Raw genomic sequence first — 24699 nt, forward strand, 5'->3', positions numbered from 1 at the left:
TTACGCAGTCCAGTCCTCAGGGAGTATGTGACACATGGCCGTTCCTGTGTCTGGGACACATCATTACTCCACCATGGCTCTGACTCAGACGGATGTCTGGGGCAGGGATCCTCTCTCAGGGCCCCTTTAAAGTTTGGTGAATGGATGAGAGAATAAGTAAACAAATAAATGTAAAGCAAAACAAAACAAAAACGGCTTTGGAAACAGAAGGAGTCACAGACAAAACCTTACAGGATGGTGGAAACAGCCGGACAAGGAGACCCCATGGTTAACAGAGCGGTGTGACTTATCTCCGCCCGAGCACGGTATCTACTCAATGCACACATGCATCTTGTTGCCTCACTCCACATGTGACATGCAGGCAAGAAATGTGCGAAGAATCAGGGCCCCTGCCTTTCAAACTCACTACCAGCATTCCTGCAATGGCATGTCAAGCATGACGAAAAAAAAAATGAGCTATGAAGGCAGGAAAACAAAAAGAGGAAACTTAAATGCATATTACTAAGTGAAAGAAGCCACTCTGAAAAGGTCACATACTGTATGATTTCAACTCTGTGACATTCTGGAAAAGGCAAAACTATGGGACAGTGAAAAGGTCAGTGAAAGCCAGGGATTAGGAGGGAGAGAGGAACAGGCAGAGCACAGAGACTCTTTAGGGTCATGAAGCTATTCTGCTTGATACTATAAGGATGGACGCATGTCATTCTGCATTTGTCTAAACCCACAGAATGTACAACACCAGGAGAGAATCCTAATGTAAACCAAGGGCTGTGGTTACTAAGACTGTATCAATATTGGCTAATCAAGTGCAACAAATGTACCGCAGGAATGGAAAATGTTTATATATGAAGAGGAAGAAGAGTGTGTCCAATTTTTTTTTTTTTTTTTTTTTTTTGAGACGAAGTCTCACTCTGTCACCCAGGCTAGAGTGTAGTCGCGCCATCTTGGCTCACTGCAAGCTCCGCCTCCCGGGTTCATGCCATTCTCCCGCCTCAGCCTCTCGAGTAGCTGGGACTACAGACACCCGCCACCATGCCTGGCTAATTTTTTGTATTTTTAGTAGAGATGGGGTTTCACTGTGTGAGCCAGGATGGTCTCGATCTCCTGACCTCATGATCCACCCGCCTCGGCCTCCCAAAGTACTAGGATTACAGGTGTGAGCCACCACGCCGGGCCTGAGTGTGTCCAATTTTTGTATAAATCTAAAACTGTCTTAAAAATAGAGTCTATAATACGTTTTTTAAATTCACTGTCTGGAAGCACACATTTGTTGAGACAATGAAAAGAAAAGCCCTGTGCAATGTCAGAAACCTGAGTTTTAAAGATGGCAGCCACTTAAGGATTTGGTCCAGAAGCCAGGTCTGTGTGTTCCCACATCCCTCTGTGGCCAGATGGGGTGCAATAACTGCCCACCACCTGGCTTGGCCCCAGGGTGTCCTACAGAAAAGGAGAGGTGAGCTCTGTAAGCCGTGACTGCCCGAATCCCATCTCGCCCCAGACCATCCACGGCTTATATGGCTAACGGGCTCGGCCGATAAGTTGGCACGCCCAATCTTGTCGAACTCCATCCATCACTTGTCCCGCACATTTTCACTGACAGCCTTCTCCTGCCAGGACTTCACTTGGAAATGAAGCAGACTGGTCCCCAACCCCACAGAGCTTATGGCTCACGTAATAGAAACTGCATAAAATGAATCATTTTTAAGAAAGCGAGCTGGGGAACAGTGGGGAGTGAGCAGCTCCCAGGTTCTGCAGAGCAAATGGCAGGCAGCCTGGCCCTGAGCCTCCACATTCACATCCTACTGAACTTGCTTCTCTCTTCCAAGAGAATCGGTCACAGGCCCTACTGTCTGAAAATGCAGACAAAAATGTCTCAGGAAAGACCTTTTGTGGGAGTGGATTTGCAAATAAAAATGCACATGGAGCACCAACCAGAGAAAAAGGGACATTCTAGAGGCAAAGAGTCACTTGTTGATAAAGAGAAAACTCATCATTTATATAAGTACAAACATCTTATTTAGTAAAAACCATGACCAAGTGAACACAGAGGGCACTTGTTCCTTCAACGTGGCTAAAACCAGATTCCAGGACAGGAAGTCCCTGAAAAGAGACTGTATTTCTGTCACACTTTTCCTCCCTTATACTAAGGCAGGTAAGCTGACCACAGACAGAACCACAGGATGAGGCGGCCAGGCTAGGGATGCTCACACCGGCCTGCTCAGCACCAAGGAACCTATGGGGACTGTGCGACGGTGCGATCAGCTGCATTTGCTGGACAGTCAGGTGTCACTTGCAGTTCTTCGGCCTTAGCAGAAGCAGAAGCACAGTGCTTCCGTGCACAGAGCTGCATCCCTGCCAGAGCGCACACAGCTCTCCACTGATCTACAGGCTGCTCTGCCTCCCATGCATCAGGAGGGTATCTCCTGTGGATGGAGCCAGGTAAGGGAGTGGGGCACACCTGCTTGCTCTCCTCACCTCAAACTCCAGCTCTGATCACATATTCCCCGGCACTGTGGGGTTCTTTCACTGTTTTCACTGGACAGAGGGAAGCACTGTGGGTTGGGGCCAACTCCAGGTGGGCTTGGCCTTCCTCGGCACGAAGAAGCTGACACTTCTTTAGCACTTATGTTCTTCACATGCCAGTCTGACTTACAGAGAGAGCAGCCACCCAACGCTGCAGGGCTGGGAGGGTCCCGGTGCACTGCATCCCCTGAGACTGTCCTGCAGACACCAACCAGAAGCCTCTGAGCTGCGCCTGGCCCCATCAGTGCACAGCCAGCATGGCTGGGATGTGTGCGGTGGCATGGCCAGGAGTCTAGATGGGCACCCACTGGCCTTGCGCTTTGCCTGCTCTGTAACATGATGCTAAGTGAGCTGCAGGGGTGTGAGGGGATGAGACAAAAACCAGGCAGCGTTCCCTGTATCAAGGCACACTCCTGGGGAGGCCCACGGCTCATCCAATGTGTGGACTCGAATCAGCTGGATAAAAACGGAACAGTGCCCTGTCTGCAGGTCTTTCTCTGTAGCCCTCACAATAAGGCCAGCAAGCCCCCACTCTGTGTATGTGAAGCTGCATCTCAGAGAGGGCCAGGCCAGCCATGGGAACTCTCACAGAGACGACGCCAACTGGTGCCCCAGCTCCAGGCTCCTCTCCTGATAGGAGCTGCACCCTCTCTCATAATGAGCAGCTCCCTCAGGGGTTAGGGTGACAAGAGGTGACAACAGTGAGACAAGGAAGGGGGCAGAGCAGCTCCCGTTAGCAGCTACTGAAGGCTGGAGAGAAGGCAGTGGGTCATGGGCTGTGGGCCAAAAGCCATGGGCTGTGGCATCCCCGGGATCCGTCCCTCCCCTGGTGGAGGCGAGGGCCCCTCTGAGAAGCCTGTTTGGGAGCCTCTTTATTGCCTTCTTTCAGCTATCCTGGGATCCTAATCTACTGTTCCTAAGGAAACCACAAACACACACTGCTGTGCCTGCCCCACACCTGGCTACGTGGGTGCCTGGGTACGCTGGCATCAATAACCTTGTCTCCAAGCCAGCAGGTCCACAGGAGAGAGGGGCAGAGGGACAAGGGCTTGCCACCAAGTCATGACTGTGTCCTTGGGAATGTGAGTGTGTGAGTGAGCATATGTGTGAATGTGGGTGAGTGTGAGTGTGGGTGTGTGAGTGTGGGTGAGTGTGGGTGTGTGAGTGTGGGTGAGTGTGGGTGTGTGAGTGTGGGTGTGTGAGTGTGGGTGTGTTGGTGAGTGTGGGTGACTGTGTGTGTGAGAGTGACTATATGTGGTGGTGTCTGTGTTTGACTAGGTATATTTTGCTGTGGATATCTGCAAATGTATTCTTTTGTGTGAATGTGTTTAAGTTTGAGAGTGTTGTGAGTTTGCATATGAGTGGGTGAGTCAGTGGTTATGTGCATGGGAGTGTAAAAGTGGGGGTGTGAGCGTGTGTGCTTGTGAGAAAAGGGGGAGTGTGAGTGTGTGTGCTTGTGAGAATGTATGAATGTGCATGTTTGAAACTGAGTTTTGTTAAGTGTGTCTGCGTGTGTTTCTATGTATACCCTGCCTCATGTGAGTGTATCGATGTGAGAGCGTGTCTGTGTGTGTCTCCGTGTGTGAGTGTATATACCTGTATGTGTCCCTGTGTGTTTGTGTGTGTGCACACACAACAAAGCTTAGCCCTGCAGTTCCATCCCCCAAGGTGAATGAAAGCACTTCAGCTAACAAGCACATTCTGCCTTAGAAAGTGCTTTCACCCAAGGTGTACCGGCCCGGCCACCATTACCCCCAGTGCTGACAGACACAGGGCTTGGGTGCAGATCTTCCTCAGTAAGGAGTGAGATCAACTCTTCAAACCTGAACCAATCCCTCTCTGCTTACTTCTGGGAGATCCAAGTCCTGGGAGAAATAAAGGACAACTCAGTTCTCCTCGTGCTTGACAGACATTGCTTTCCTTTTGATGAACACAATAAAACTCCAAACTCAGCTTTTATTATTGTTTCTTATTAAATTTCGCTTTGTAAACAGCCATATGGAAAGTGACATTTTTCCATCAGTTTCTCTAAAATCCTGTGGGTATAACTGATGCACTACATATTCTATAAACATGCATATTCTGTATAAAGAGAATAAACGTAAATTTCAATTCTATCTTTTCCAAATCATCAAAAATTCCAGTCATGGTGGGTCACGTGAATCAGCTTCCTAGAACCTCACAGAAACATGAAGTAAGGACTGAAGAGAGGCCGGGCACAGTGGCTCAAGCCTGTAATCCCAGCACTTTGGGAAGCCCAGATGGGCAGATCACCTGAGGTCAGGAGCTCGAGACCAGCCTAGTCAAAAAGGCAAAACCCCGTCTCTACTAAAAATACAAAACTTAGCAGGGCATGGTGGCGCGTGCCTGTAATCCCAGCTACTCGGGAGGCTGAGGCAGGAGAATTACTTGAACCTGGGAGGTTGCAGTGAGCTGGGATCGTGCCACTGCACACCAGCCTGGGCAACAGAGCAAGATTCTGTCTCAAAAGAAAAAAAAAAAAAAAGAACCGAAGCGAGCACCCTCAAGTATCAAGCATGCTTTTACACATCCGGCAGCTACAGGGAAAGCCCGGATGCTTGGCTTCTCTAACCGTTTCTTCCTGCTAGTTCTCCAGATCATTCTGCCCACATGTGAAGTCTCTACTCTACTCTGGTAACAAGCAGGCCTGGACAAACCTTGTTGATGTCAGGATTCTGGAGGGGAGAATCAGCCCAACACTACCAACTCACAGCAATGAAATGCGTTCCACAAATGCACACACACCACACACCACCGAATGCCAATCCTTGGGCCAGCATTCAGGTGCAAAACAAGTGGAAACTGAGTAGAGACAAACGGGCCAGCCACTGACCTTGCCAAACCTTGCAGACAAGGGAGAAAGCAATTCACTGAGTTAAGCCAAGTACAGAGACATCACCTTATGCACAAGTTCTATCATACATAAAATTACTTTAATCATAATAGTTTTAACGCTAAGATAAGTTGCAAAGACTCAGAAATGAAGTTTACTTTTATTTTATCTTTACAAAAACAATTCTTTTAAAAGAAACTTCGTGATGACGCCAAGATGGCAGTACTTTCTTTCCTAAGTCATGAAAACAGTCAGAGGTAACCTACCTCTGAGGCCCTGAACTAGCCAGGGAAAAACAGATACGGACACCAAATATTTGCTGACCACCAGGACCTTACGATACAATTGGGGGTTGGGACTCTTCTCTAATCTCTACACGGAGTAGCAGCCTGGTTGCAAGGAGGGTGGAGCTTTTACGAAGGACCACTTCTATTATACCACAGCTTTGACTTCTTACATTGTATGTTACTGATCAATAAAATAGCAAGATCTATAATTCACCCATTAGTTAAGATTGAAAAAGGATACACTGTTCATGTGTTTGTATTACCATTATTATCATTTATTATAAGGGCAAGGTAAGGAGAATAATCACAGAAGGAAAGTCCCCTCATTCCCAGTGCTGACACTGACCAAAGTATTTATCTGCTTAAATAACCAACAGTCTTAGCTTGAGTGAGGGGCGGCTGCCGTAACAACATACCACAGAATGGGCAGCTGACACCACAGCCGTTTATCCTCCCATAGTCCTGGAGGCTAGGAGGCTGAGATGAAGATGTGGGCAGGGTGGTTCCTCCTGAGGCCTCTCTCCCGGGCCTGCAGATGGCCACCTTCTCCCAGTGTCCTCACGTGGCCATTCCTTGTGTGTGTCTGTGTCCCAGTCTTTCTAAGGACACCAGTCATACTGGATTAGGCCCACCCTAATGACCCTATTTTAACCTAATTACCTCTTTAAAGACCTTATCTCCAAATCCTGCCACATTCTGGGGTCCTGGGGATTTGGACTTCAACATTTGAATTTGCGGGAACAAAATGCAACCCCCCAGCACTAACAAAGGTCTGATAGGACGGGTGGAGACGTCAGGTCGACACAGAACGTTCTGGGCACACCAATAGGAGCTGGGTCCCCCAGGTGAGGCCGGGGGCTCCTGACATGCCAAAGGTGGCCTTACTCATCATTCAAGCCTGCTCTTCCAATGGTGCCTGGGGACAGGGGGCTACGTAGAGGGTTGAAGAGAGGCCCAGGGTCAGACTTTCAACACAAGCCTGCAAACAACAGCAGATCTATACAAAGAATGGCAGTACAAAATGAGGACATTTGAGACTTTATTAACTTTCTTTGCTGCCTTCAAGAGCTCGCCCTAACTTTGCTTCTGTGTCTCCTTTGTCAGGCTTGACCCTGGAATCCCTAATTAGGTTCACATTCCTCAGGAAGCTCTGTTATCCCACTAAGCGTAAAAGCCCAATTTAGTCTGCTCTAATCCCCATGAGAAAACACCCGCCCGGCAGACGCAATTAAACCTTCTCAGCCTGTGGGCTGAGAACGGGACAGGAGCGGAAGAGAAAGAGAAGGAAAATTCCCAGAATCAGGTCATTATATTTTTCCTTACAGTTAACAAGCAGCTAGTGAAGATCATGTCTGTGGCATAGTAAAACAAAAAAAGAAAGGCTCAGGCTTTCCCAGTCCTTGATCTTGGCTTGGTCTCGGCTCTCCTCACCTCTGGGGGCCTCAGTTTCCCCTTTCAATCCAACTCTATGGAATCTAATAATTTTTAGACAAAAGAGTTGTGCCCCTATCCCAGATGGGCTTAGCTGAACCTATTGGAACCTTCTTTTTCATTCTTTACTTAGGCTGTGTAGCTGTTTGACATTGGCTACCTTTACCCAGTTGAGGCCTATGGCCCACAACGCAGGGCCAGGCCTTCCCTGGCCTCAGGCAAACAAGTTACCACTGGTAGGGAATATAATAGATTTAAAGCAAAAGCATAGTATCCTGTATCCATTATGTCACCATTATTTGTCTCAGATCAGAAATCAAATGTGAACCTCTTGTTGGAACAATGTCCAGAGGATTCTCGAAGTGGCTGAAAAGCACTTTCAGGATCCCTTGCGTGCTGTATACACGAGTCCCAGCAAAGGGCACAGGACAGGATCGCTCGAGGGCCCAAACACCTGCCTGCAGTGAGTCTGTCTTACAAGACCAGGGCTGAGCAGGGAGGCCAAGCGTCTCATGGTGCAGCTGAGGTCTGCAGAAGCAGAATCGGGGTCCACAGACCCCTGAAGGCCAACACTTACCACAGTCCTACGCCTTAACTTTTTAAAAAGAGAAAGAGGACATCTGGTGATTGATAACATGCTAATGGCTTGCAAAAAAAACAAGAAGAAAAACTCATAAATCATAAATCCAACCTAATTGCAGAAAGATTAAAAGGCAGTATTGAGTTGTTGAATGGTCTTTTTATTAGAGCATTATAATGCCAAGGACCAAGATTTAACTGCATCAACATTACTGGATCCACTTCCACAAGGAAAATCCAGGTCCCAACTCATGTACTCCTCACTAGCTACATCTGATCAGCCTATAATTCTCACTGGCCACCTATAATTAATAATAAAGTAATAAAGTACTGACACTGACATTTGTGAGTAATTTACATTTTAATTCATCAGAAGAGATTGATGATTACCTCTACAATAACATCCCTGCATGCTATTGCCTGAGTAAGTTTAGTAGGTTGTGTTTTCAAAGATGGTGGCATCACACAGGGTCTTCTGTAAAGGAACTCTGCCATTCCCCCATCAAGAGGTAGAGTCTGTCCCTGTTCCTCTTGAGTCTGGGCTCGTCCTGGGTTTGCCCTGTGGCCTGCTGTGAGTGGTGGAATATGGTAGAACTCTGAAGCCTGGCCTTAGACAGCTGCAGTTGCCGCCTTCGCCCGGAGCATCCCATTCTTGGGCCCAGCCCCCATAATGAAGGGAAGCCTGAAGAGCCGCACGGAGACACCTACAAGGGGGCACCGAGGTGTCCAGTGCCAATCGTTGGAAATGGGCATGAGGGCATTTGTGACCTTCTGGCCACCCCTGTCCCCCTGTCAGCACCACATGAAGCAAGCACTGTCCAGCCAGCTCACAAATCCATCACAGCTTGTTGGTTTCAGCCACTGAGTGTACAGGGGATTTGTTAGGCAACAACAGGGAACAGAAATAGTGTGCCCAGCAATGCGCACATCCCCAGCATGCCCAGATGAGTGTGTTGGGCACCAGAATGCCATCCTTCAGTGCTGTGTGTCAGGAAGTGGAGGAAAGGGGCTCAAAATCAGCACTTGAAAAAGCCAACAGCAGCAATGAGGCCATGAGCTGTCACAGATGAGGAGATTTCAGCCACCGATGGTGGGAGCAAGAGGCTGACAGAGCGCGGCTGTGGCTTCAGCACGAGGCGGGCAGACATGACCCAGGACACCAGCCAGTGGGCGGAGAGGCAGAGGGGCAGCTTCTCGTCCATCTACACTGTGATTCACCAAAAAACGCATCAGGCTGAACATGCACGGTATGTGGTGTTCTTGAATGTAAGCTTCGGGTTTAAACAAACATGTATTTTAAACCATATATATACTGTTTCAAGCCCCAGAGTGACTGGACAGAGCTGAAAAAGCTCTGTCTTTGCATCCAGAGACTGAAATTAGGGCACGACCTCCGCTTCTCCCAGCTGGCTCTGATGAATTTACGGAGACTGTCCTCTGTGAACTCAATTTTCCTCCTCATCTGTGAAATAGGGATAATACGACGCCGTGGGGTGGATGTGAACCTCAAGCTCATAGCAAAGTCTTGACAGTGGGACTATATCAAATATACACTGTCAGATTGGAGTGAGGGTGAAAGGGACCCCACGGCCTTTCAAAGACAGCAGCATAGTGACTGAAGGCCATCTCAGACCACACATAGTGACCGAAGGCCATCTCGGCCATACAGACTTTGCCTCTCTCCTGACACACAAACTCCATATTGTTCAGACTAGGCATTTCCTGGACAGTTTTCTGATGATGAAGCTGCAGCAATGATACTGATTCATGATAATACTTAACCAGGGGCAAAACAGACATGTCCCTCGCCCCACCCTGTTCACCTGAAGGAAGGCAGGAAGGAACCAGTGCCCAAGACCATAGGCCTGACTGGGACGGTGAAACCCGAGAGTCATGTCCTACAGAGATGGCCCCGGGTTCATGTTGATGTGTGCATGGCCCCATCAATCACAGCCAGTTCTGAGAGCGATCCTACAGGCTCCTGGAAGGACGGGTCCGGATGCCATGCCTGACACCATGAACATTCTAAAACACTCAACTGGTAGTCTAAGCAAATGAAGGAACGCTTTTTGATTTTGCTTTGATTTATTCATGTTTAACATACAAGTTAAAATACCTGACTCTGAAGAAGCTGTATGAGCCTACTGAATGGGGACCTTAATTATTGGCACCAGAACTGGCTCCCTTTCCAACTGTGTGCCAGTGACTCCTAATCCCACTCACGAATGACAGGGAGTCATCATCTCATGTCCACCCTATGCTGGCTTTCTGTCGTGGCTCTGGCCACCCCATAGTGGGGGCAGCCCCTCACCACAGCTCTCTGTTTGGCCAGCAGCAGGAAGGCTGGGTTTGGGGCCCATGTGCCTGGTGCACAGGCCTTCATGGAGGACACAGCCGCACGTCGGCAGGCCGCCCCGCTTGCCGCATGGTAGATTCCAGGGCCTGGCACTGTCAGCTCCCCACACCTGATCTCTTCTTCTCCTCTGTCCTCACCTGCAGACAACATAGCCCAGGCTCAACTCCCTTGCCTAACCCCACCTCCCACCTGTGAGCCTCAGCCCAGGCTGCTCCCTCTGCCTGGAAAACCACCTGCCCACCTCCTACTGGGCAGGTGCCTGTGCTTCAAGGCCCAGTGGCAAGGCCCCTTCTTCAGGAGACACACAAGTAAGATGTGCTTTTATTTCTGCTTCAAGAGACGAGCACAGAAATGTTATGACCCTCCCTCCTGTGATTTTGTAATACCCTCTTCTTATTTCAAAGGAAAAGGTCCAAGGAGGCAGTAACACTAAAACAAAGCACAGTTTTCAGAGGCTTTTAAAATGAGGGGTGGGCCCCACATCCACCAGGGAGCAGGCAAGCAGGTGTTTGTATTTTCAACCACACCAGCCTCATGCTGAGAAAGGCGGGGTTCCGGTCACGGAGCTCTGGAGCAGGAGGAGCTCCCACTGCCCCTGAGAGCCGAGGCCCGTTCATCAGAACGGCACTGAGCTCACAGGGAGCAGAGCCTCGGGTGATGACATCAGCTAATGCCACCCCCAGCTCCTACTTCTTGGGGGTCTGTAGCATCTGAGGTTTCCATATGAAATCAATAGCAGGCTCTTCACATCAAGCCCTGGCTTCCACTGACCTGTTGCTAATGACAAGGCAGAGGAAGTGGTCACCCCTAGGGAGGGGATCGCAGGATCTCGAATAAAACCACCCTCCAGAGTGAAGCGCAGAGCTCTGACAGTCAATGGTCAGTGGTCATCCGTAAAGAAAAGGAATAGCACAAATAAATGAGCTGGTCACTTCTCCAAACTTTGGGTCAGTTGTCTCAACCTCTTATTCATTCATTCATTGCAGAATGGCATATCAAATATCACACTTCAGGGCACTCAGAGATGAGAAAGAATTAGTAGTTGTCTTCGAAATTCAGTTTAAAATGAAAGAAAAGGTACAAACATACAACAGTTATTCAGGGAAGAAAATGGTAAATTCCACAAAGGTAGGCACCAGAGAAATTTTCCCTGAAATACATTTTGGCAAGAGTGTTTAAGAATCACATGATGAACAGTTTGGGTTTAACCAACTGTCCTTTGATCTAAAGAAGGCTGACAAGAGGCCGGGCGTGGTGGCTCACACCTGTAATCCCAGCACTTTGGGAGGCCAAGGCGTGTGGATCACGAGGTCAGGAGATTGAGACCATCCTGGCTAACACGCTGAAACCCTGTCTCTACTAAAAATACAAAAAAAAAAAAAAAATAGCCGGGCGTGGTGGTGGGCGCTTGTAGTCCCAGCTAATTGGGAGGCTGAGGCAGGAGAATGGTGTGAACTCAGGAGGCAGAGCTTGCAGTGGGCCGAGATCGAGCCACTGCACTCCAGCCTGGGCAGTAGAGGGAGACTCCATCTCAAAACAAAACAAAAAAGAAAGCTGACAAGAAAAGAAAACGTGAGAAACCCTAAGAGTTCACAACTTATCGAATCTTTTAAAATTAAGCACTGGGCTGCAAATGGCCAACTGGCCAACTCTAATGTCCACATAAACATATTCCATGAAACCCAAATTAGTTCCTGCTGGTCTGAAGCTAAACTGCCACCCCTGTTCACAAAATCTTGATAATGGCATTCCATTTAACTCTAATGTCCACATAAACATATTCCATGAAAACTAAACTGGTTCCTGCAGGTCTAAAGCTAAACTTCCACCCATGTTAACAAAATCCTGCCAATGGCATTCCTCTCTGCCCGGTGTCTCAAATTCAAAACCTAAGGATTACTCACGAGCCGTGCCTCTGACCCACCGGGTGGGTACGCCAATCCTAACAGGTCTACCTTTAAAATGCCCACAAGTCTACTTCCTACTGACCCCACCTATTGTTCAAGGTTGGGCCACCCCAGCTCTTGCTGGGCAGCGCTAAGCTTTCTAACCAACCTCCCAAGGTTCAATCAACTCCCCTCCAAATGCTTTTTAGAAGTAAAGAAACCTCTGAAAAATCAAAAGGTTTTAGATAAAGATTCTGAAAGCAGAATTTCTCACATCACAGTATTGCAACCATTCAGCCATTCTATCCACTCCACCTCCCCTGAAAGACGCAGTTGTGAGTTTATTATTCTAAAGACCTTCTGAACAGGGGGCGGTTTCCAGTGATAAAGGAGGGTTAACAGCTAGATCCTTGCACACCGCTTTATTAAGAACAGAAGGGAAGCCTGCGGGCTTCGGAACGTTCCAGGGTAATTTGGAGTTGAGGGTGCACGGACACACACACAGTGCGCAGAAAGGCAGGAGTTGAAATGCCTAGAAACACACAAAACTGAACTCCGCCAGCTGCTCCCGGGAGGCGGAGAGAGGGCACCCCGCGAGCTATTTCTGTGCCTGGCAGAAAATGGGAGCAGGCACTTCCTGAATCCCTGCCTAAAATTAACTGCTTTACAAAAGGGGGGAAGGGGAAACCCATGGTGAAACAAGTTTTATTTTACAATTCAAAATCTGGAGGTGGGGATTTGAATACTTCATTATGGGTTTTGGCCCCGCTGATAAAAATGTAGCTGAAAAAGAGAAGAAATGGGGGCTTTACTAGGAAACCTATCCTTCAGAAGTAGCCCCACAAAAATAAAGCCAGAGGTTTGATGAGAAACGTTCTCCTCCCCATGGAACATGAAGCCATGTCTCAACGAGAGGCGTGAAGGCACATGCACAGCAACACTGTTGCGGTCGCCAGAGAGCACAGGCTTCAGTGCCGCACATCAACTAAGTGCCTGTCCTGTGGTCTAGGAGGCTGAGACTCACGGACACACATGCTGACAACATGAGAGGGCAGTGTCTGGGGCAGGGGCTGCACAAGACAGAGTGGGGTGTCTGGAAGTATGGTGCGCACAGGGCCACAGCCCCCACCCTGAGGACGAGGCCTGCAGAGGTCTCCCCTTGCCTGACAGGGATGGTTATGTCCCAACAGGGGCGGGCTTCCAGCACCTCTCCCAGCCTGAACTCAGGCTCTGGAAGACCTGAGTCTGAACGGGCCATAGAGAGGCCTCAGGAACAAGATCCCACTGGGAACCTACACTCAGAGCCAGAACCTACACTCAGAGCCAGAATGCAGTCTCCCAGCCAGAGCCAGGGCCCAGGACTGCCAGAAAGTCCCGGAGATAAGCTTCTGCAGAGATGACATTGCTAGATGCCAGGGTGGGTGGCATCCATGTGGAATAATGACCGTAGTAGAAATTTTAAAAAGATGCACTGCATATGGTGTCTAAACATTAAAAGAGAACAGGCTGTTCTGCAGCTCCCCAACTGCAGCACACCTTCCTCCTCCATCTCAGCAGAGGGAAGGGTAAGGACAGACCACTCAGGAGAGCAGTGGACCAAACCACACACATTATGACAAGTGGATTTCTAACCTGGACAGAGCCAGAGTCAGGGTCAGAGAAGAAGAGCTGTGATTCAAAAGGAGCACACGGTGCCACAGGGCTGGGGAGAGGCCCCGATGCCGCCCAGCCCAGAAGCCCAGAGGTGAAGAGGCCCTGGATTGAGGAGCGCAGAGGACCCCAGTGAGCCTGGAGGTGGGGTGACAGGATAATGGGAGGAAGCATACATTATAGACTCTGAGCAGTTCACAAACTGAATGGTGGTCTGAAAAAAGGGGTAGTAAGAAAAGCACGTCAGAAAAAGGACATCACTGAACAGGATGTGAGCTCACACAAGGGAATACAGAGTTTGGGGTCTTCTAGAAAGGGGCCAAGGGCTCCTGCAGGTGGCAGCCAGAGTCAGCAGAAAGAGCGCCTGGGGCCACACGTGTGGAAGGAGGGACGTTTCGCCTGTGACCAGAGCTGATGGGCAGGAGGTGCTGGAGCTGAACAGGGCATTTGCAGGAGTGTTTCAAGCTGATTAATGTCAGGCTGGTAGCTTGGAAGCAGGCCGGGGGAGGGGGTGTATTTCCACCAAAGGAATCAGCAGAGGCTGCCAATCAGCCCGCTGCACCCCCAGCAGGGTATAAACCCTCATCTGCACACCACTGGCCAGAACCTGTTTCAAGAGAAGCGAGAGTAAAAGCGATGGTGGCCAACGCAAACAGAGGCTGAGTGGGAGAGTCCACGCACACGCAGTACAGAACGCCAGACACAGGTGAGAGAGGCGGAGGGCTGGGGTTGCATCTGTACCTGCTCATCAGGGGCTTGTGGGAAATCACATCAGAAGCCCAAGACCAAGCAGGCAGGGACACCTGCAGCACCCAGCTCTGCCCTAGGCCCAGACACCGTGGCTGCAGCGATCTGGGCCAGGACTACAGAAGTCCTCCGTGGGGTGAGCCAAGGCAGGGTGAGCCTGTGCAAATGCAGGAGGCTGGGGGGAGTAGAAAGAAGGGCAGCCAGTTAGGGGAAAGGTCACAGAGCTGGCCAGAACCAAGGCAGCATTGAGCAAGAGGCACTTGGATTCCCGTGTCAGAAAATATTAAGCCCACGGCTCTGCCATTAGCCATATGGAACCACTTTCAGGTGGGCCCAGGCTAAGTCTGAGGCACTAATTAAGCCTACTAAATGGAATTTGTTTGCTTAAAAGAGCAGATCCCATTCTCAGAAGAAAATTTAGGAAATATATATACTTTCTTGTCGTTTAACAGTTAATAAATAAAATGCATAGTGATTTATGCTAGCGGTAGGCAACATTTCATGAAATAAATCTACTAGTGCCAGTACCACAACCGCAGACAGAGTAGTTTCCAGCAACTGACACTGTAGACATCTACAGTGATTCCTAATACAATGATGCAGATTAAGGTATTAAAAAGGGAAAAGAGCACTCCTGCAGAAGCCACCAGGCCCTGTGCTTGGGGAGCTGTTGAATTCAATTCTCAGCAGTCCTCTTAGTAGGGGTTAATTCCTGTTTTATAGAGGAAGAAACTGAAGCCCAAGGTCACATGGGTAAGACAAAGCAGAGTCAGGATCCAGACCCAGGTCTGTTATTCATTCTTCTCTTTTATGAGTCCTCACAGTTTCAGAAGCTGCTTCTGAGAGCTACACATGCAAATTTCCATTTCGTTCTTCTGCTCTCCCAAAGAGGCCAGGCGAGAGAAAATAAGTGATCACCTAGTACAGAGTTTCACGTATAGAGCGCACACACACACACACGGAGCAGGAAATGTTCACCGCGTGCTCTTTTCTTTTGTTTTTGTTTACATTGGAGCGACGTGTGCCCATGGATGCCTGGCCTTGCTGCTCTGTCCCCTGCCCCTCAAGCTATATGGGGCTCCCTCCAGGACCGGGTTCCCCACCGTGGTCTGTCTGACCCAGTCAGGGCAGTCACTCAAACATTCATTATTGTCACCATGAAAGTGGCATCTGTTTTGAATTCAGGGGCCTCATCTTCTCTGGGTGTCCCACTCTGTCATCAGAGCCTGGCTGCATGAGGTCAGCTGGCCCTTCTCTCCTCCATGACACCCCTGGTAAACAGACACCCAACAACATCCCGCAGGGTGGAGGTGGGGAGTGAACCTTAACCAACAGCACACTTGCCCAAATTATTTCTCAAGTAATGGAGGGTCTGCAGGGAGTGCTTCTTTCTCAGGTTAGAACTGGTCAAAAGACACAGAGGTGGGGTTCAGAAGAAGATTTCCAGGGCACCTCGAAAGCCCTAGTTTAATCAATAAAACACACTCGCAGCCACGGGGTGCCCTTGCCAACAGCCTCTTACGCTCTCATGTAACCACAGTGCCATGGAAAGTTACCCTCATTTCACAGATGCCGAGAGTCAAGACAGACAGGCCTGGCCTGAGCCACGTGCAGGACGCAGGGACCCACATTCTCCCTCCGGCTGCACCTTCTAGCCTCCTGCCCAGGAGACAGATACAGATGCTGGCTGCAGGGCTGCTAATTAGGTTACTGGCCGTGTAGTTAAAATGATGTGGCAAATAGGTGCAGATTCATTCCAGGTATGTGTTGTTTCATCTGTTACAACACAATATGGAATGAAAACTGATGATTCAGAGAAAACACAGGATACATTTTAAAATTATATTATTTATTTAAAACAAATATCTTGTTTCAAAAGATTATAATTCTCTTTTGGCCTCTTTTTGGGGCAGGGCTAGGACTTCCTACACAAATATAGCTTACACTTATGCCACACTAAAAAACAAACCTGCCATCACAGGGCGAGAACTACACTCATAACCAGACAGTCAACATGGTCCCGTCAGCCCGGCCAAAGGTCACCACCAGTTTCAAAGACCTGCTTCCTCTGGTGTAAAATGGTGAACCCAGTGACTTCCCAGCCTGTGGATGCCAGCAGGGTCACCATAAAGCCCCGCAGATGCCGAGACGGTGCAAGGAGCAGAACCCCACAGGGCAAGGCCCCGAGCTGCTGGCAGCTGGTGTCGCCCGGCTGACGCACTTCCTTAGTTGACAGTGGCTTGGTCCTGCTGGCCACCTTCGAGTCCAAGAAAGGCCTAGAAGTCCACAATCAATGCCTCTGATTGAGGCTTAGATTATTAGGGATTTAGAAACCTTAATTCTTTTGTACAAAGTATAACCGTGCTGACATGAAAAGCCAAACATGGCTTGCTGACTTTGAGAGTGAGCCTTGAGCCCACACTGTGGCTTTGGCTGGTGGGATTCACACAGTGGGGCCACTCCTCAGACTCTGGGAGTCAGGAATAATAGTTCCCAGTAGAAAAAGAGACACAGGTATAAACATGCCTCTAGTAAGGTGTTAATGTGTAAAGTGACTTTCTAATTAAAATGAGTCAAAAAAGATTGGTGAGGACAGCCTACCAGAAAAGGGATCTTACAGGAAAAGGAATAAAAGTGTCCTCAAAAAGAACAGAATTTAAGGATGCTTCATGGTTCTTCTGACAGTAGTGACAACTAGCAAAAAAGAAAGATATGGAAGCCACCGATCAGTACCCACCTTCAGTAGGTGAACAGAGGGTAAACTGTGGCACATCCAGACGACAGAGTGTTATTCAGCTGAAAAGAAATGAGCTATCAAGCCAAGAAATGACAGGGAAGAAATTTAAATGCATATTATCAAGTGAAGGAAGCCCATCTGAAAAGGCTACACATGTATGATTCCAACCCTATGGCATTCTGGAAAAGGCAACACTATGAAGACAGTGAAAAGGTCAGCGGCTGCCAGGGTGCAGGAGAGAGAAGCGCAGCACAGAGGATTTCTAGGGCAGCAAAACTACTCCATACGGTACTGTCATGGTGGATGTGACTTATGATGCACCTGTCCAAACCCATGGAATGTACAACACCCAGAGTGAGCCCTAACGTAGACTGTGGACTCATCAATACTGGTTCATCAATTCTAACAAACGTGCTGTTCTGGTGCGGCGATGCTGACGGCAGGAGAGTGTGTCTCTGTGCGTGAATATGCATGCGTGTGAACATGTAAGCACGTGTGTGTGAGCCCTTGGTTCTTTCCCCTCAATTTTGCGGCAAATCTGAAACTGCTCTAAAAATAACATCTTCTAATTTTAAAAACCATTTTAAAAGCTGTCAAGCATTAAAACACACACACATACACACACTTGGCAAACATAGGTGGAGACCTGCAATCATCTGGCAGAATCGGACTCTCACTTCACCCTGTGGGGCTGCAGACAGAAGCTCCCTGTGGACAGCATGCTGCATCTGGGTCCAGCTCTGTGCACAGCCAAGAGCTACACTCAGGAAATGTCTGCTGAGCTGGCTGGCTTAAAAATTAACTGCCTCCACCCTTAGAGCAAGAAGTGGGGAGGGAGGAGAAGGGACGCCCGTGTAAACATTTACTGAGACGGCAGAGAGAGGAAGAGCCCGTGCTGGCCGCGTGAGTTGGGGCAGGACCATTGCAGGCTTTAGCAAGAGGTGCAACTGCTCGGTCCCAGCCCTGTCACCTGTAAGAGGGAGCAGAACAAGCCTCCTCAGAGAGAAGTGTGAGGCGTAAATGACAGAGCATATCTAAAGCGCTCAGCAGGGTCCTGCAGATCCCTCAACAACGCTGACTGAATGGCATTCCTTCTGCACAGGCTGGACGTGGAGAGATGTATCTCATGACATCCCTAAAAATCCTATGCTCAAATGAAGAAGCTGAGTTCAGAGGGAGTAACCATCTTCCTGAAGCTATTGTAAAGGGTACAAATAGGGGCAGGAAAGAGATGAACTCACAAACAACAAAAGAGCTTTTACACGCAGGACCAGGGATTTTCCTTTTGGTTATGAAAAACGTATTGGTCCTGGCTGGGCTCAATGGCTCACACTAGAATCCCAGCACTCTGGGAGGCCAAGGTGGGTGGATCACTTGAGGTTAGGAGTTTGAGACCAGCCTGGCCAATATGGTGAAACCTCGTCTCTACTAAAAATAAAATCTAAAAAAAATAGCCAGGCGTGGTGGCACACGCCTATAACCCCAGCTACTTGGGAGGCTGAGGCAGAAGAATCCCTTGAATCCAAGAGGTGGACGTTGCTGTGAAAAATCGCATCACTGCATTTCAGCCCGGGTGATGGAGGGAAGAAACAAAGACAGAAAGAGAGAAAGAGAGAAAGGGAGAAAGAAAGAAGAGGAGAAAGGGAGGAAGAGAGGAAGGGAGGAAGGGAGGAAGGAAAGAAAGGGAGGAAGAAAGAAGAGGAGAAAGGGAGGAAGAGAGGAAGGGAGAAAGGGAGGAAGGAAAGAAAGGGAGGAAGAGAGGAAAGGAAGGAAGGAAGGAAGGAAGGAAGGAAAGGAGAAAGGAAGAGAGAAAGAGAGAAAGAAAGAATTTATTAGGCCTTGTTACTAACAAATTCAGATCATTCGTTCCTAGTGAAGACCATATGAAAAAAGGCCACTACTTAAACCTTTTGGGGAGGTTAAAGCTGACACCCCAACCTTAAAAGCTGTGGCAATGAGCTTCAACCAGATTCCGTCCTCCACCAAGAGCCCAGGGAGCACCAACCCTGCTGAAGGTGGGGACGAGAGTCTGCAGCCTCCGTGCCCTGTGTCCTGGCAGGAAAGACAGGCCCCTGCCCTAAGCAGAGCAGAGCTGGCTGGTGGGATGCTGGAGAGTGGAGGCTCTGGGGCCATAGACAGGGTAAGGTCTGGACATGGAAGATGAGACGGGCTCAGAGAATGCAGTAACCGAGAGCTCAGGGTCAGCAAAACAGCAGCTCCCACAGCCTCCCTCCTTGTGCACGGGTGAGAAGGTCCAAAACAGAAACACACAGCTGCGACAGCTGAGGCCCCTGCAGGGTTGCAAAGAGCTATGGGAATTGGGGAGAGATACTGCCCCTGCTCACTGTCTCGTGGGAGGACTGGGAGTCTCGGACAAGATGCCACGGATGTATGAGCAGAGCCTTCACGGGGAAGAAGAGCCCTGAGCCATGCAGGAGTCAGAGAATTCTCAGGCATCATTTCATGAAAGAGAAATACAAATGCAGCCCAGGAGGAGTGAGCCCCAAGCCAAGCGGGAGAGACGCTCATCTTGTGTTTTAGAGAAGTTGGCCCTGGAGCTGGAGTTCACAAGAGGCATAGTAGGTTTTGTAGGCATACGAGCAAGGTGGGCTAAAGTCACCCACACAAACCTCAGCTCCATTTCTGATACATGAAGATGGCAAAGCACCAAAAAGAACACATGGAACAGCAAAAATCAGAGCTTTGAAATGCAACACCCATGAATTCTGGGCCTCAGAAGCTAGGTGACAATAGGTAAGTTGTTTCACCTCCCTGGGGTCTTGAGGTTTTTCATCAGACAATGGGGAGAGGGGGCTGGACAGGTCAATCCCTGGGACCCAGCAGGCCCGTATCCTACTGCACGGCAGCTGCGGCTCTTAGCATGCAGAGAAAAGGAGTGATCTGAAGATGAAAGTTAACTGCCAGACAGAAGTTAGTGGTTGAAACTTATCAGTTAGGCCACTGAGCGTCTGTTGACGCCCAGGATGAATGTCTAGGGACAGTTTCTGAAGAAGCCATAAACTCTAGGTCCCGTGTTTTCCATGGCAGAGGACCAAGTCTTTGCCCTGGGCCTGTCTGGTGGAAGTGACAAAGCTCCTGCATCAGCCGCAGCCAGGACATGGGGATCCCTGATAGGAGAGCCCAGCAAACGCCCCCAGGGCAGCAGGCAATGAGGGCAGCAGGAGGTTCCGCTGACTTCCCCAGGACCTCCTGTAGCCTCAGCTTAAAAAGAGCAGCAAGCCTATCACAAAGTTCTCTCCCTCAAGCAGCCAGCTGGAGAGAGGGGAAAGGCTCCTGGCTTGGCAACTGCCCAGATGGAGCACCGGGACAGTGGAAGAAGACGCTGAGGCCACCTGCAGGAGCCAAGAGGCTGGACAGAGCCTGGGACCTCTCTCCTCTTGCTGCATTCTCCTTCTACAGACTCAGCAAGGAGGCAACACCAGCACTCCTGTATTTTATATCCAAGAAGGGTGCAAACCGAGGCACGTGCAGAGAGAGAAACAGCAAGCTGGACCTTCACAGCCAGGCTGCAAAGGCTGAGGATGAGCCAGGGGGTCTGAGAGCATTGGAGCCCAGGGGGCAGGAGGTTCTGTGTTTTTCCTGGATTAAAGGGGGAGCTGTGCATCGGGACCCTCTGCAGGGCGTCTCCCCAACATTACTCCTGCACATGTTCCCCTCACTAACTCCTGCATGTGGTCCCTACATGGGGTCTTAAGTTTACAAAAAAATTACCTGCTGGTCTATTTCTCCTCTGATGATTCAAGATGATACTCAATACCCTACACATTCTCCTCTGATGATTCAAGATGATACTCAATACCCTACACAAAGTGCAACTCTAAGGAGCAAATGTGTCTGCAAGTGGGCAGAGGCGGAAGAGGCATCTCACCATGACGCCAGGCTGCAGGTTTCAAGGATAGGATTCCCGTGCCTCCATCTGCTTGCCTAAGCTCCACAGAACCTCCCTTTCATTTCCTTTAGTGGGGCACCACCTGCCACCCTTTCCTCCCTCTTCTCCCCTCCCCAACATCTGCTTTCCTACAACTGCTTCATTTCTCGTACTTCTTTTTTCACTCTTGCCGGTAAGTCAAGTGACAGCCAGGAAAAAAGCAAGTCATGATGCCCACACAGCTCATGTGGCTCACATGAATAAGCACTGCATTCCAGGAAGCAAAATAGTTGAAATCCCAAACTTTCAAGTGATTGTACATACATTATTTGACTTCCCTGAAACTTAAGTAAGTATTATCATAACCAACAGCTAAGAGAAAGTTATTTTTCTGTTTATTATAGAAAACTATTATTCACTTTTTTTATGCAAGAAGAAAGTGAGGCTCAGGGCCTATCTAAGTCCACGTGGGCTGCTAAAACAAAATATTGGAAGGCTTATAAACAACAGAAATATACTTCCCAAGGTTCTAGGGTTGGGAAGTACAAGATCAAGGCACCAGCAGATTCAGTGTCTGATGTGGGCCCTTTTCAGGGTTCATAGAGGATGCCTTCTTGCCATGTATGCACATAGCAGGAGAGGTAAGGGATCTCTCTGGGGTACCTTTTATAAAGGCACTAATCCCATTCATAGACACTCCACCCTCACGACCTAATCATCTCCCCAAAGGCCTCCATTTCCAGCTACCATCACCTTGGGGATCAGGTTTCAACACAGGAATCTGGGGGAGACACAAACATCAAGACCATAGCAAGGGGAACTAGAAAGGCTTTGGGAGACAAAAAGCCCCACTGGGATCCAAGTCCAGGTCTCTGCCTCCATCTACCCACTGAGCTGCATGGCCTGGCCTGAGAGGACATACTGTCCAATGGCTCAAGAAGAGAGTGACAGCAGTCTTTTGGGGCTTCTCAAAATGTCGCAACAATGGCTCTGCCTCCCTGCCTGATCCCCCAGCTGCTGTCTCGGTCCCCATTTCTGCAGGATGGTTCCTCCACATCGTCAGTGCCACAGAAGGGGCTCTGAGGGCCTGGACAGGAGGAGCCTGTGACAATGTCACTGACAGCAGCAGATCAACAGCTGTGGCCTTTAGCACCACCACACACCAGCCACATGCTCCAGGGCATGTGCGGAGCCTGTAGACACAGGCGCAAGTGCTCCCACACAGAGGGGAACACCATCGAGGGGGTTTAACACAGCACACACTACCACCCAGTCTCGGGTCTGATGCCAGACAAAGCCTATAAGCTGAACCAAGGCTTCATACTTGCCTGAGCAATCTGAGTGCAGCATCTAAGGAGCCCACTGGGCGATATATGTAAACACAGTAATCAAGGACTCAAAAGCCGAGTGCAATAATGTGGGAGAAGCCACAGCCATATTCAGTTCCTGGAAGACCGAGCCGCTCCCTTAGCCAAGTACCCTGCAGGAGCAGCTGGGGAGTTATGGCCCTCATATCCCCAACAACGATGGCATTATATTTTTGGAATGAGAAGGTGCTTTGTTATTGCCAGTGGCTTTCTCCCCTGCGGTTCAAAGCTGTATTATAAAAAAAAATGAACATGGATATATTTCCCCGCACTGTGATCTGATAGGAATAGGAGCTTATCCATCCCTCAGCAAACTGCCAATGGTTGCCGTTAGAAATTCCATATTCAGTGATAGTTAAGGATTTTGGAATACACTTTGAACCAAAGAATTCAATCCCTTAAGCAGCCGGCGACAGGCTTCATTTAAGAAATGGAAGGAACAACAGCAGGCTCATCTCTGCGGCTGCAGCTCAGAGGTGGCTGGGCCCACAACAGAGTCAGGAAAAGCAGCCCACCCCCTCCTCCTACTCTGCAGCTGACCCGAGATGCAAGCAATGAGGACAAAGGCACCACACAACAGGGATAAGGGACAACACATCCCAGTCCTCCTAGAGGAGGGGGAAGCTCTCCAAGTCTGAAATGCTCCCCCAAAGGTACAATCTTTCCACTCACCACTGCATTCAGAAGCACTGCTCCCACACCACTGAAGGTGCACAGCACCCCAGGAAAGGAGCCTATCTGTGGACAAAAAACCTCAAATAAACCATGGTCAGAAATCAGCTACACCTAAGAGTGTGTGAACAAGAAACGCCTACTCCTCTGGAAAAGGGGAAGCCCTCTCCAGAGCAGGGTGGAAAGCAAGAGGAGAAGCACTCCACACAGCCCCCAGGAGTCCTGAGAAGTGCACCCCACGTGACATCTGGAGGAGACAGCCAGCAAGGAGGTGTGGCCAGGTCACAGGGGCTGCTGGTCTGGGGTTCAGGAAGCGGGCAGCAAGGCCCTGTGCCATCCTCTCTGCTCCTGCATGTGCTCAGCATTCTCCATAATGAAAACTTAAAAAGTCTCTTGGGAGAAAAGAAATAGAGCTATACTAGTCTAGTTCTTCCAACTTTGTGTGTGTGTGTGTATTTGTGTGCACACATATGCATGTGTGCGTGTGAGCACAAATGTGTTTGTGTGCATGTGTATTTATGTGCACGCACATGTGCGTATTTATGCATGTGTGTGTTTGTGTATGCCTGAGATCAGGAGTGTCGGGGAAACCAACCCCCCTAGTCCTCACATGGAAAGCAGACCCACACGCAGTGAGTTCATGGTAACGTGAAGTCAGCTTCCAGCACAGCCTTCCACTCGGAGCCCAAGGCAGGGCTGGAAATGATCAAAACAGCTGACCCAAGAGGTCTGTAACAGTAGCAAAATCCCAAGACTCTAAAACTCCTCTTCCCTGGACCTACAGCCATGGAGACAACCTGTCAGGACACCTACGGAGCCCCCATAGGCAGGGCCAAACAGTAGATAGGGCAAAACACTGCTGACACCCTGACTGCAAACCCAAATCATACCTGGGGATTCTGTAAGTACAGCCACCATCCCCAGGAGATCTGAAGGTGTGAGCACCAAGACAAGGTAGAAAACCATGTGCTTCTTCCTTGGGGTGTCTGTCACTTCCCACACGGCACTTCCAGGCCACCTCACTTCCCCACTCACCAAAACCCTAAGCCCAACAGGACATAGCCAGGCCTCCTTTGGTCATAGGGGCCTTCGGGCAATTTAACCTCTCCAGAGACTCACAAACCTCAGTGAACATCACTAAACCTTACTCCAGGGTTCCCAGGTTTCCGTGGCAGCTGAAAACCCCAATCCATCTATGCACAACTATCTCCAAAATGAAGCAGAAAAGTCCCCAGGCCAGGGGAATGCCCTGGATATCCCTGCTCCTGCCCTCTCTCCGCTGAGAGGCAGTATGACAAGGCAGTGAGAAACCAGGGACCGTGCGCCACTGAGAAGGAGCCGTTGATGTGGCCAGGGGACAACTGTTGAATTCTTATCTGAAATCAAATTCTTAAGAATTATTTTCCATAATTAAAATCGTGGATTTCAAAGCTTTTTGGTTTATCCTTGAGATGAAAGGTATACACCGTATCCCAGCCCTGGCTTTCCTGAAGAGTTTTCTTTCCGTGGCTGCAGTCCAAAGAGGCCCCCCCCACACATATCATTCAATGAAGGCCAAGTCAGCTTTAAAAAGTCCCACCGGAAAGCAATGGAATGCTTACCTTGGCTTCACATTTCTTGTGGCAGGAATACTTGCAGGCTGGAAAAAAAAAGAGAGAAAGAATGTGTGTCGAGCAGTCTCTCTAGCAAGAATTCTTACATCTTCAAACCCTCTCAATCCT

At 49.3% G+C, this 24699-nt stretch overlaps 1 protein-coding gene across 1 annotated transcript in view; it reads right to left on the reverse strand.

Moving 5' to 3' along the window:
* The window catches only part of LOC129017992 (tensin-3-like), a 129609-nt gene that overhangs the window by 74927 nt on the left and 29983 nt on the right, over window positions 1-24699 (reverse strand). Inside the window, exon 3 of the mRNA XM_063656000.1 lies at window positions 24580-24617. Coding sequence (XP_063512070.1) covers window positions 24580-24617 — 38 coding nt within the window. The remainder of the gene's footprint in view (window positions 1-24579; window positions 24618-24699) is intronic.

Source organism: Pongo pygmaeus, chromosome 19, assembly GCF_028885625.2.
Source record: "Pongo pygmaeus isolate AG05252 chromosome 19, NHGRI_mPonPyg2-v2.0_pri, whole genome shotgun sequence".
Taxonomy (NCBI): domain Eukaryota; kingdom Metazoa; phylum Chordata; class Mammalia; order Primates; family Hominidae; genus Pongo; species Pongo pygmaeus.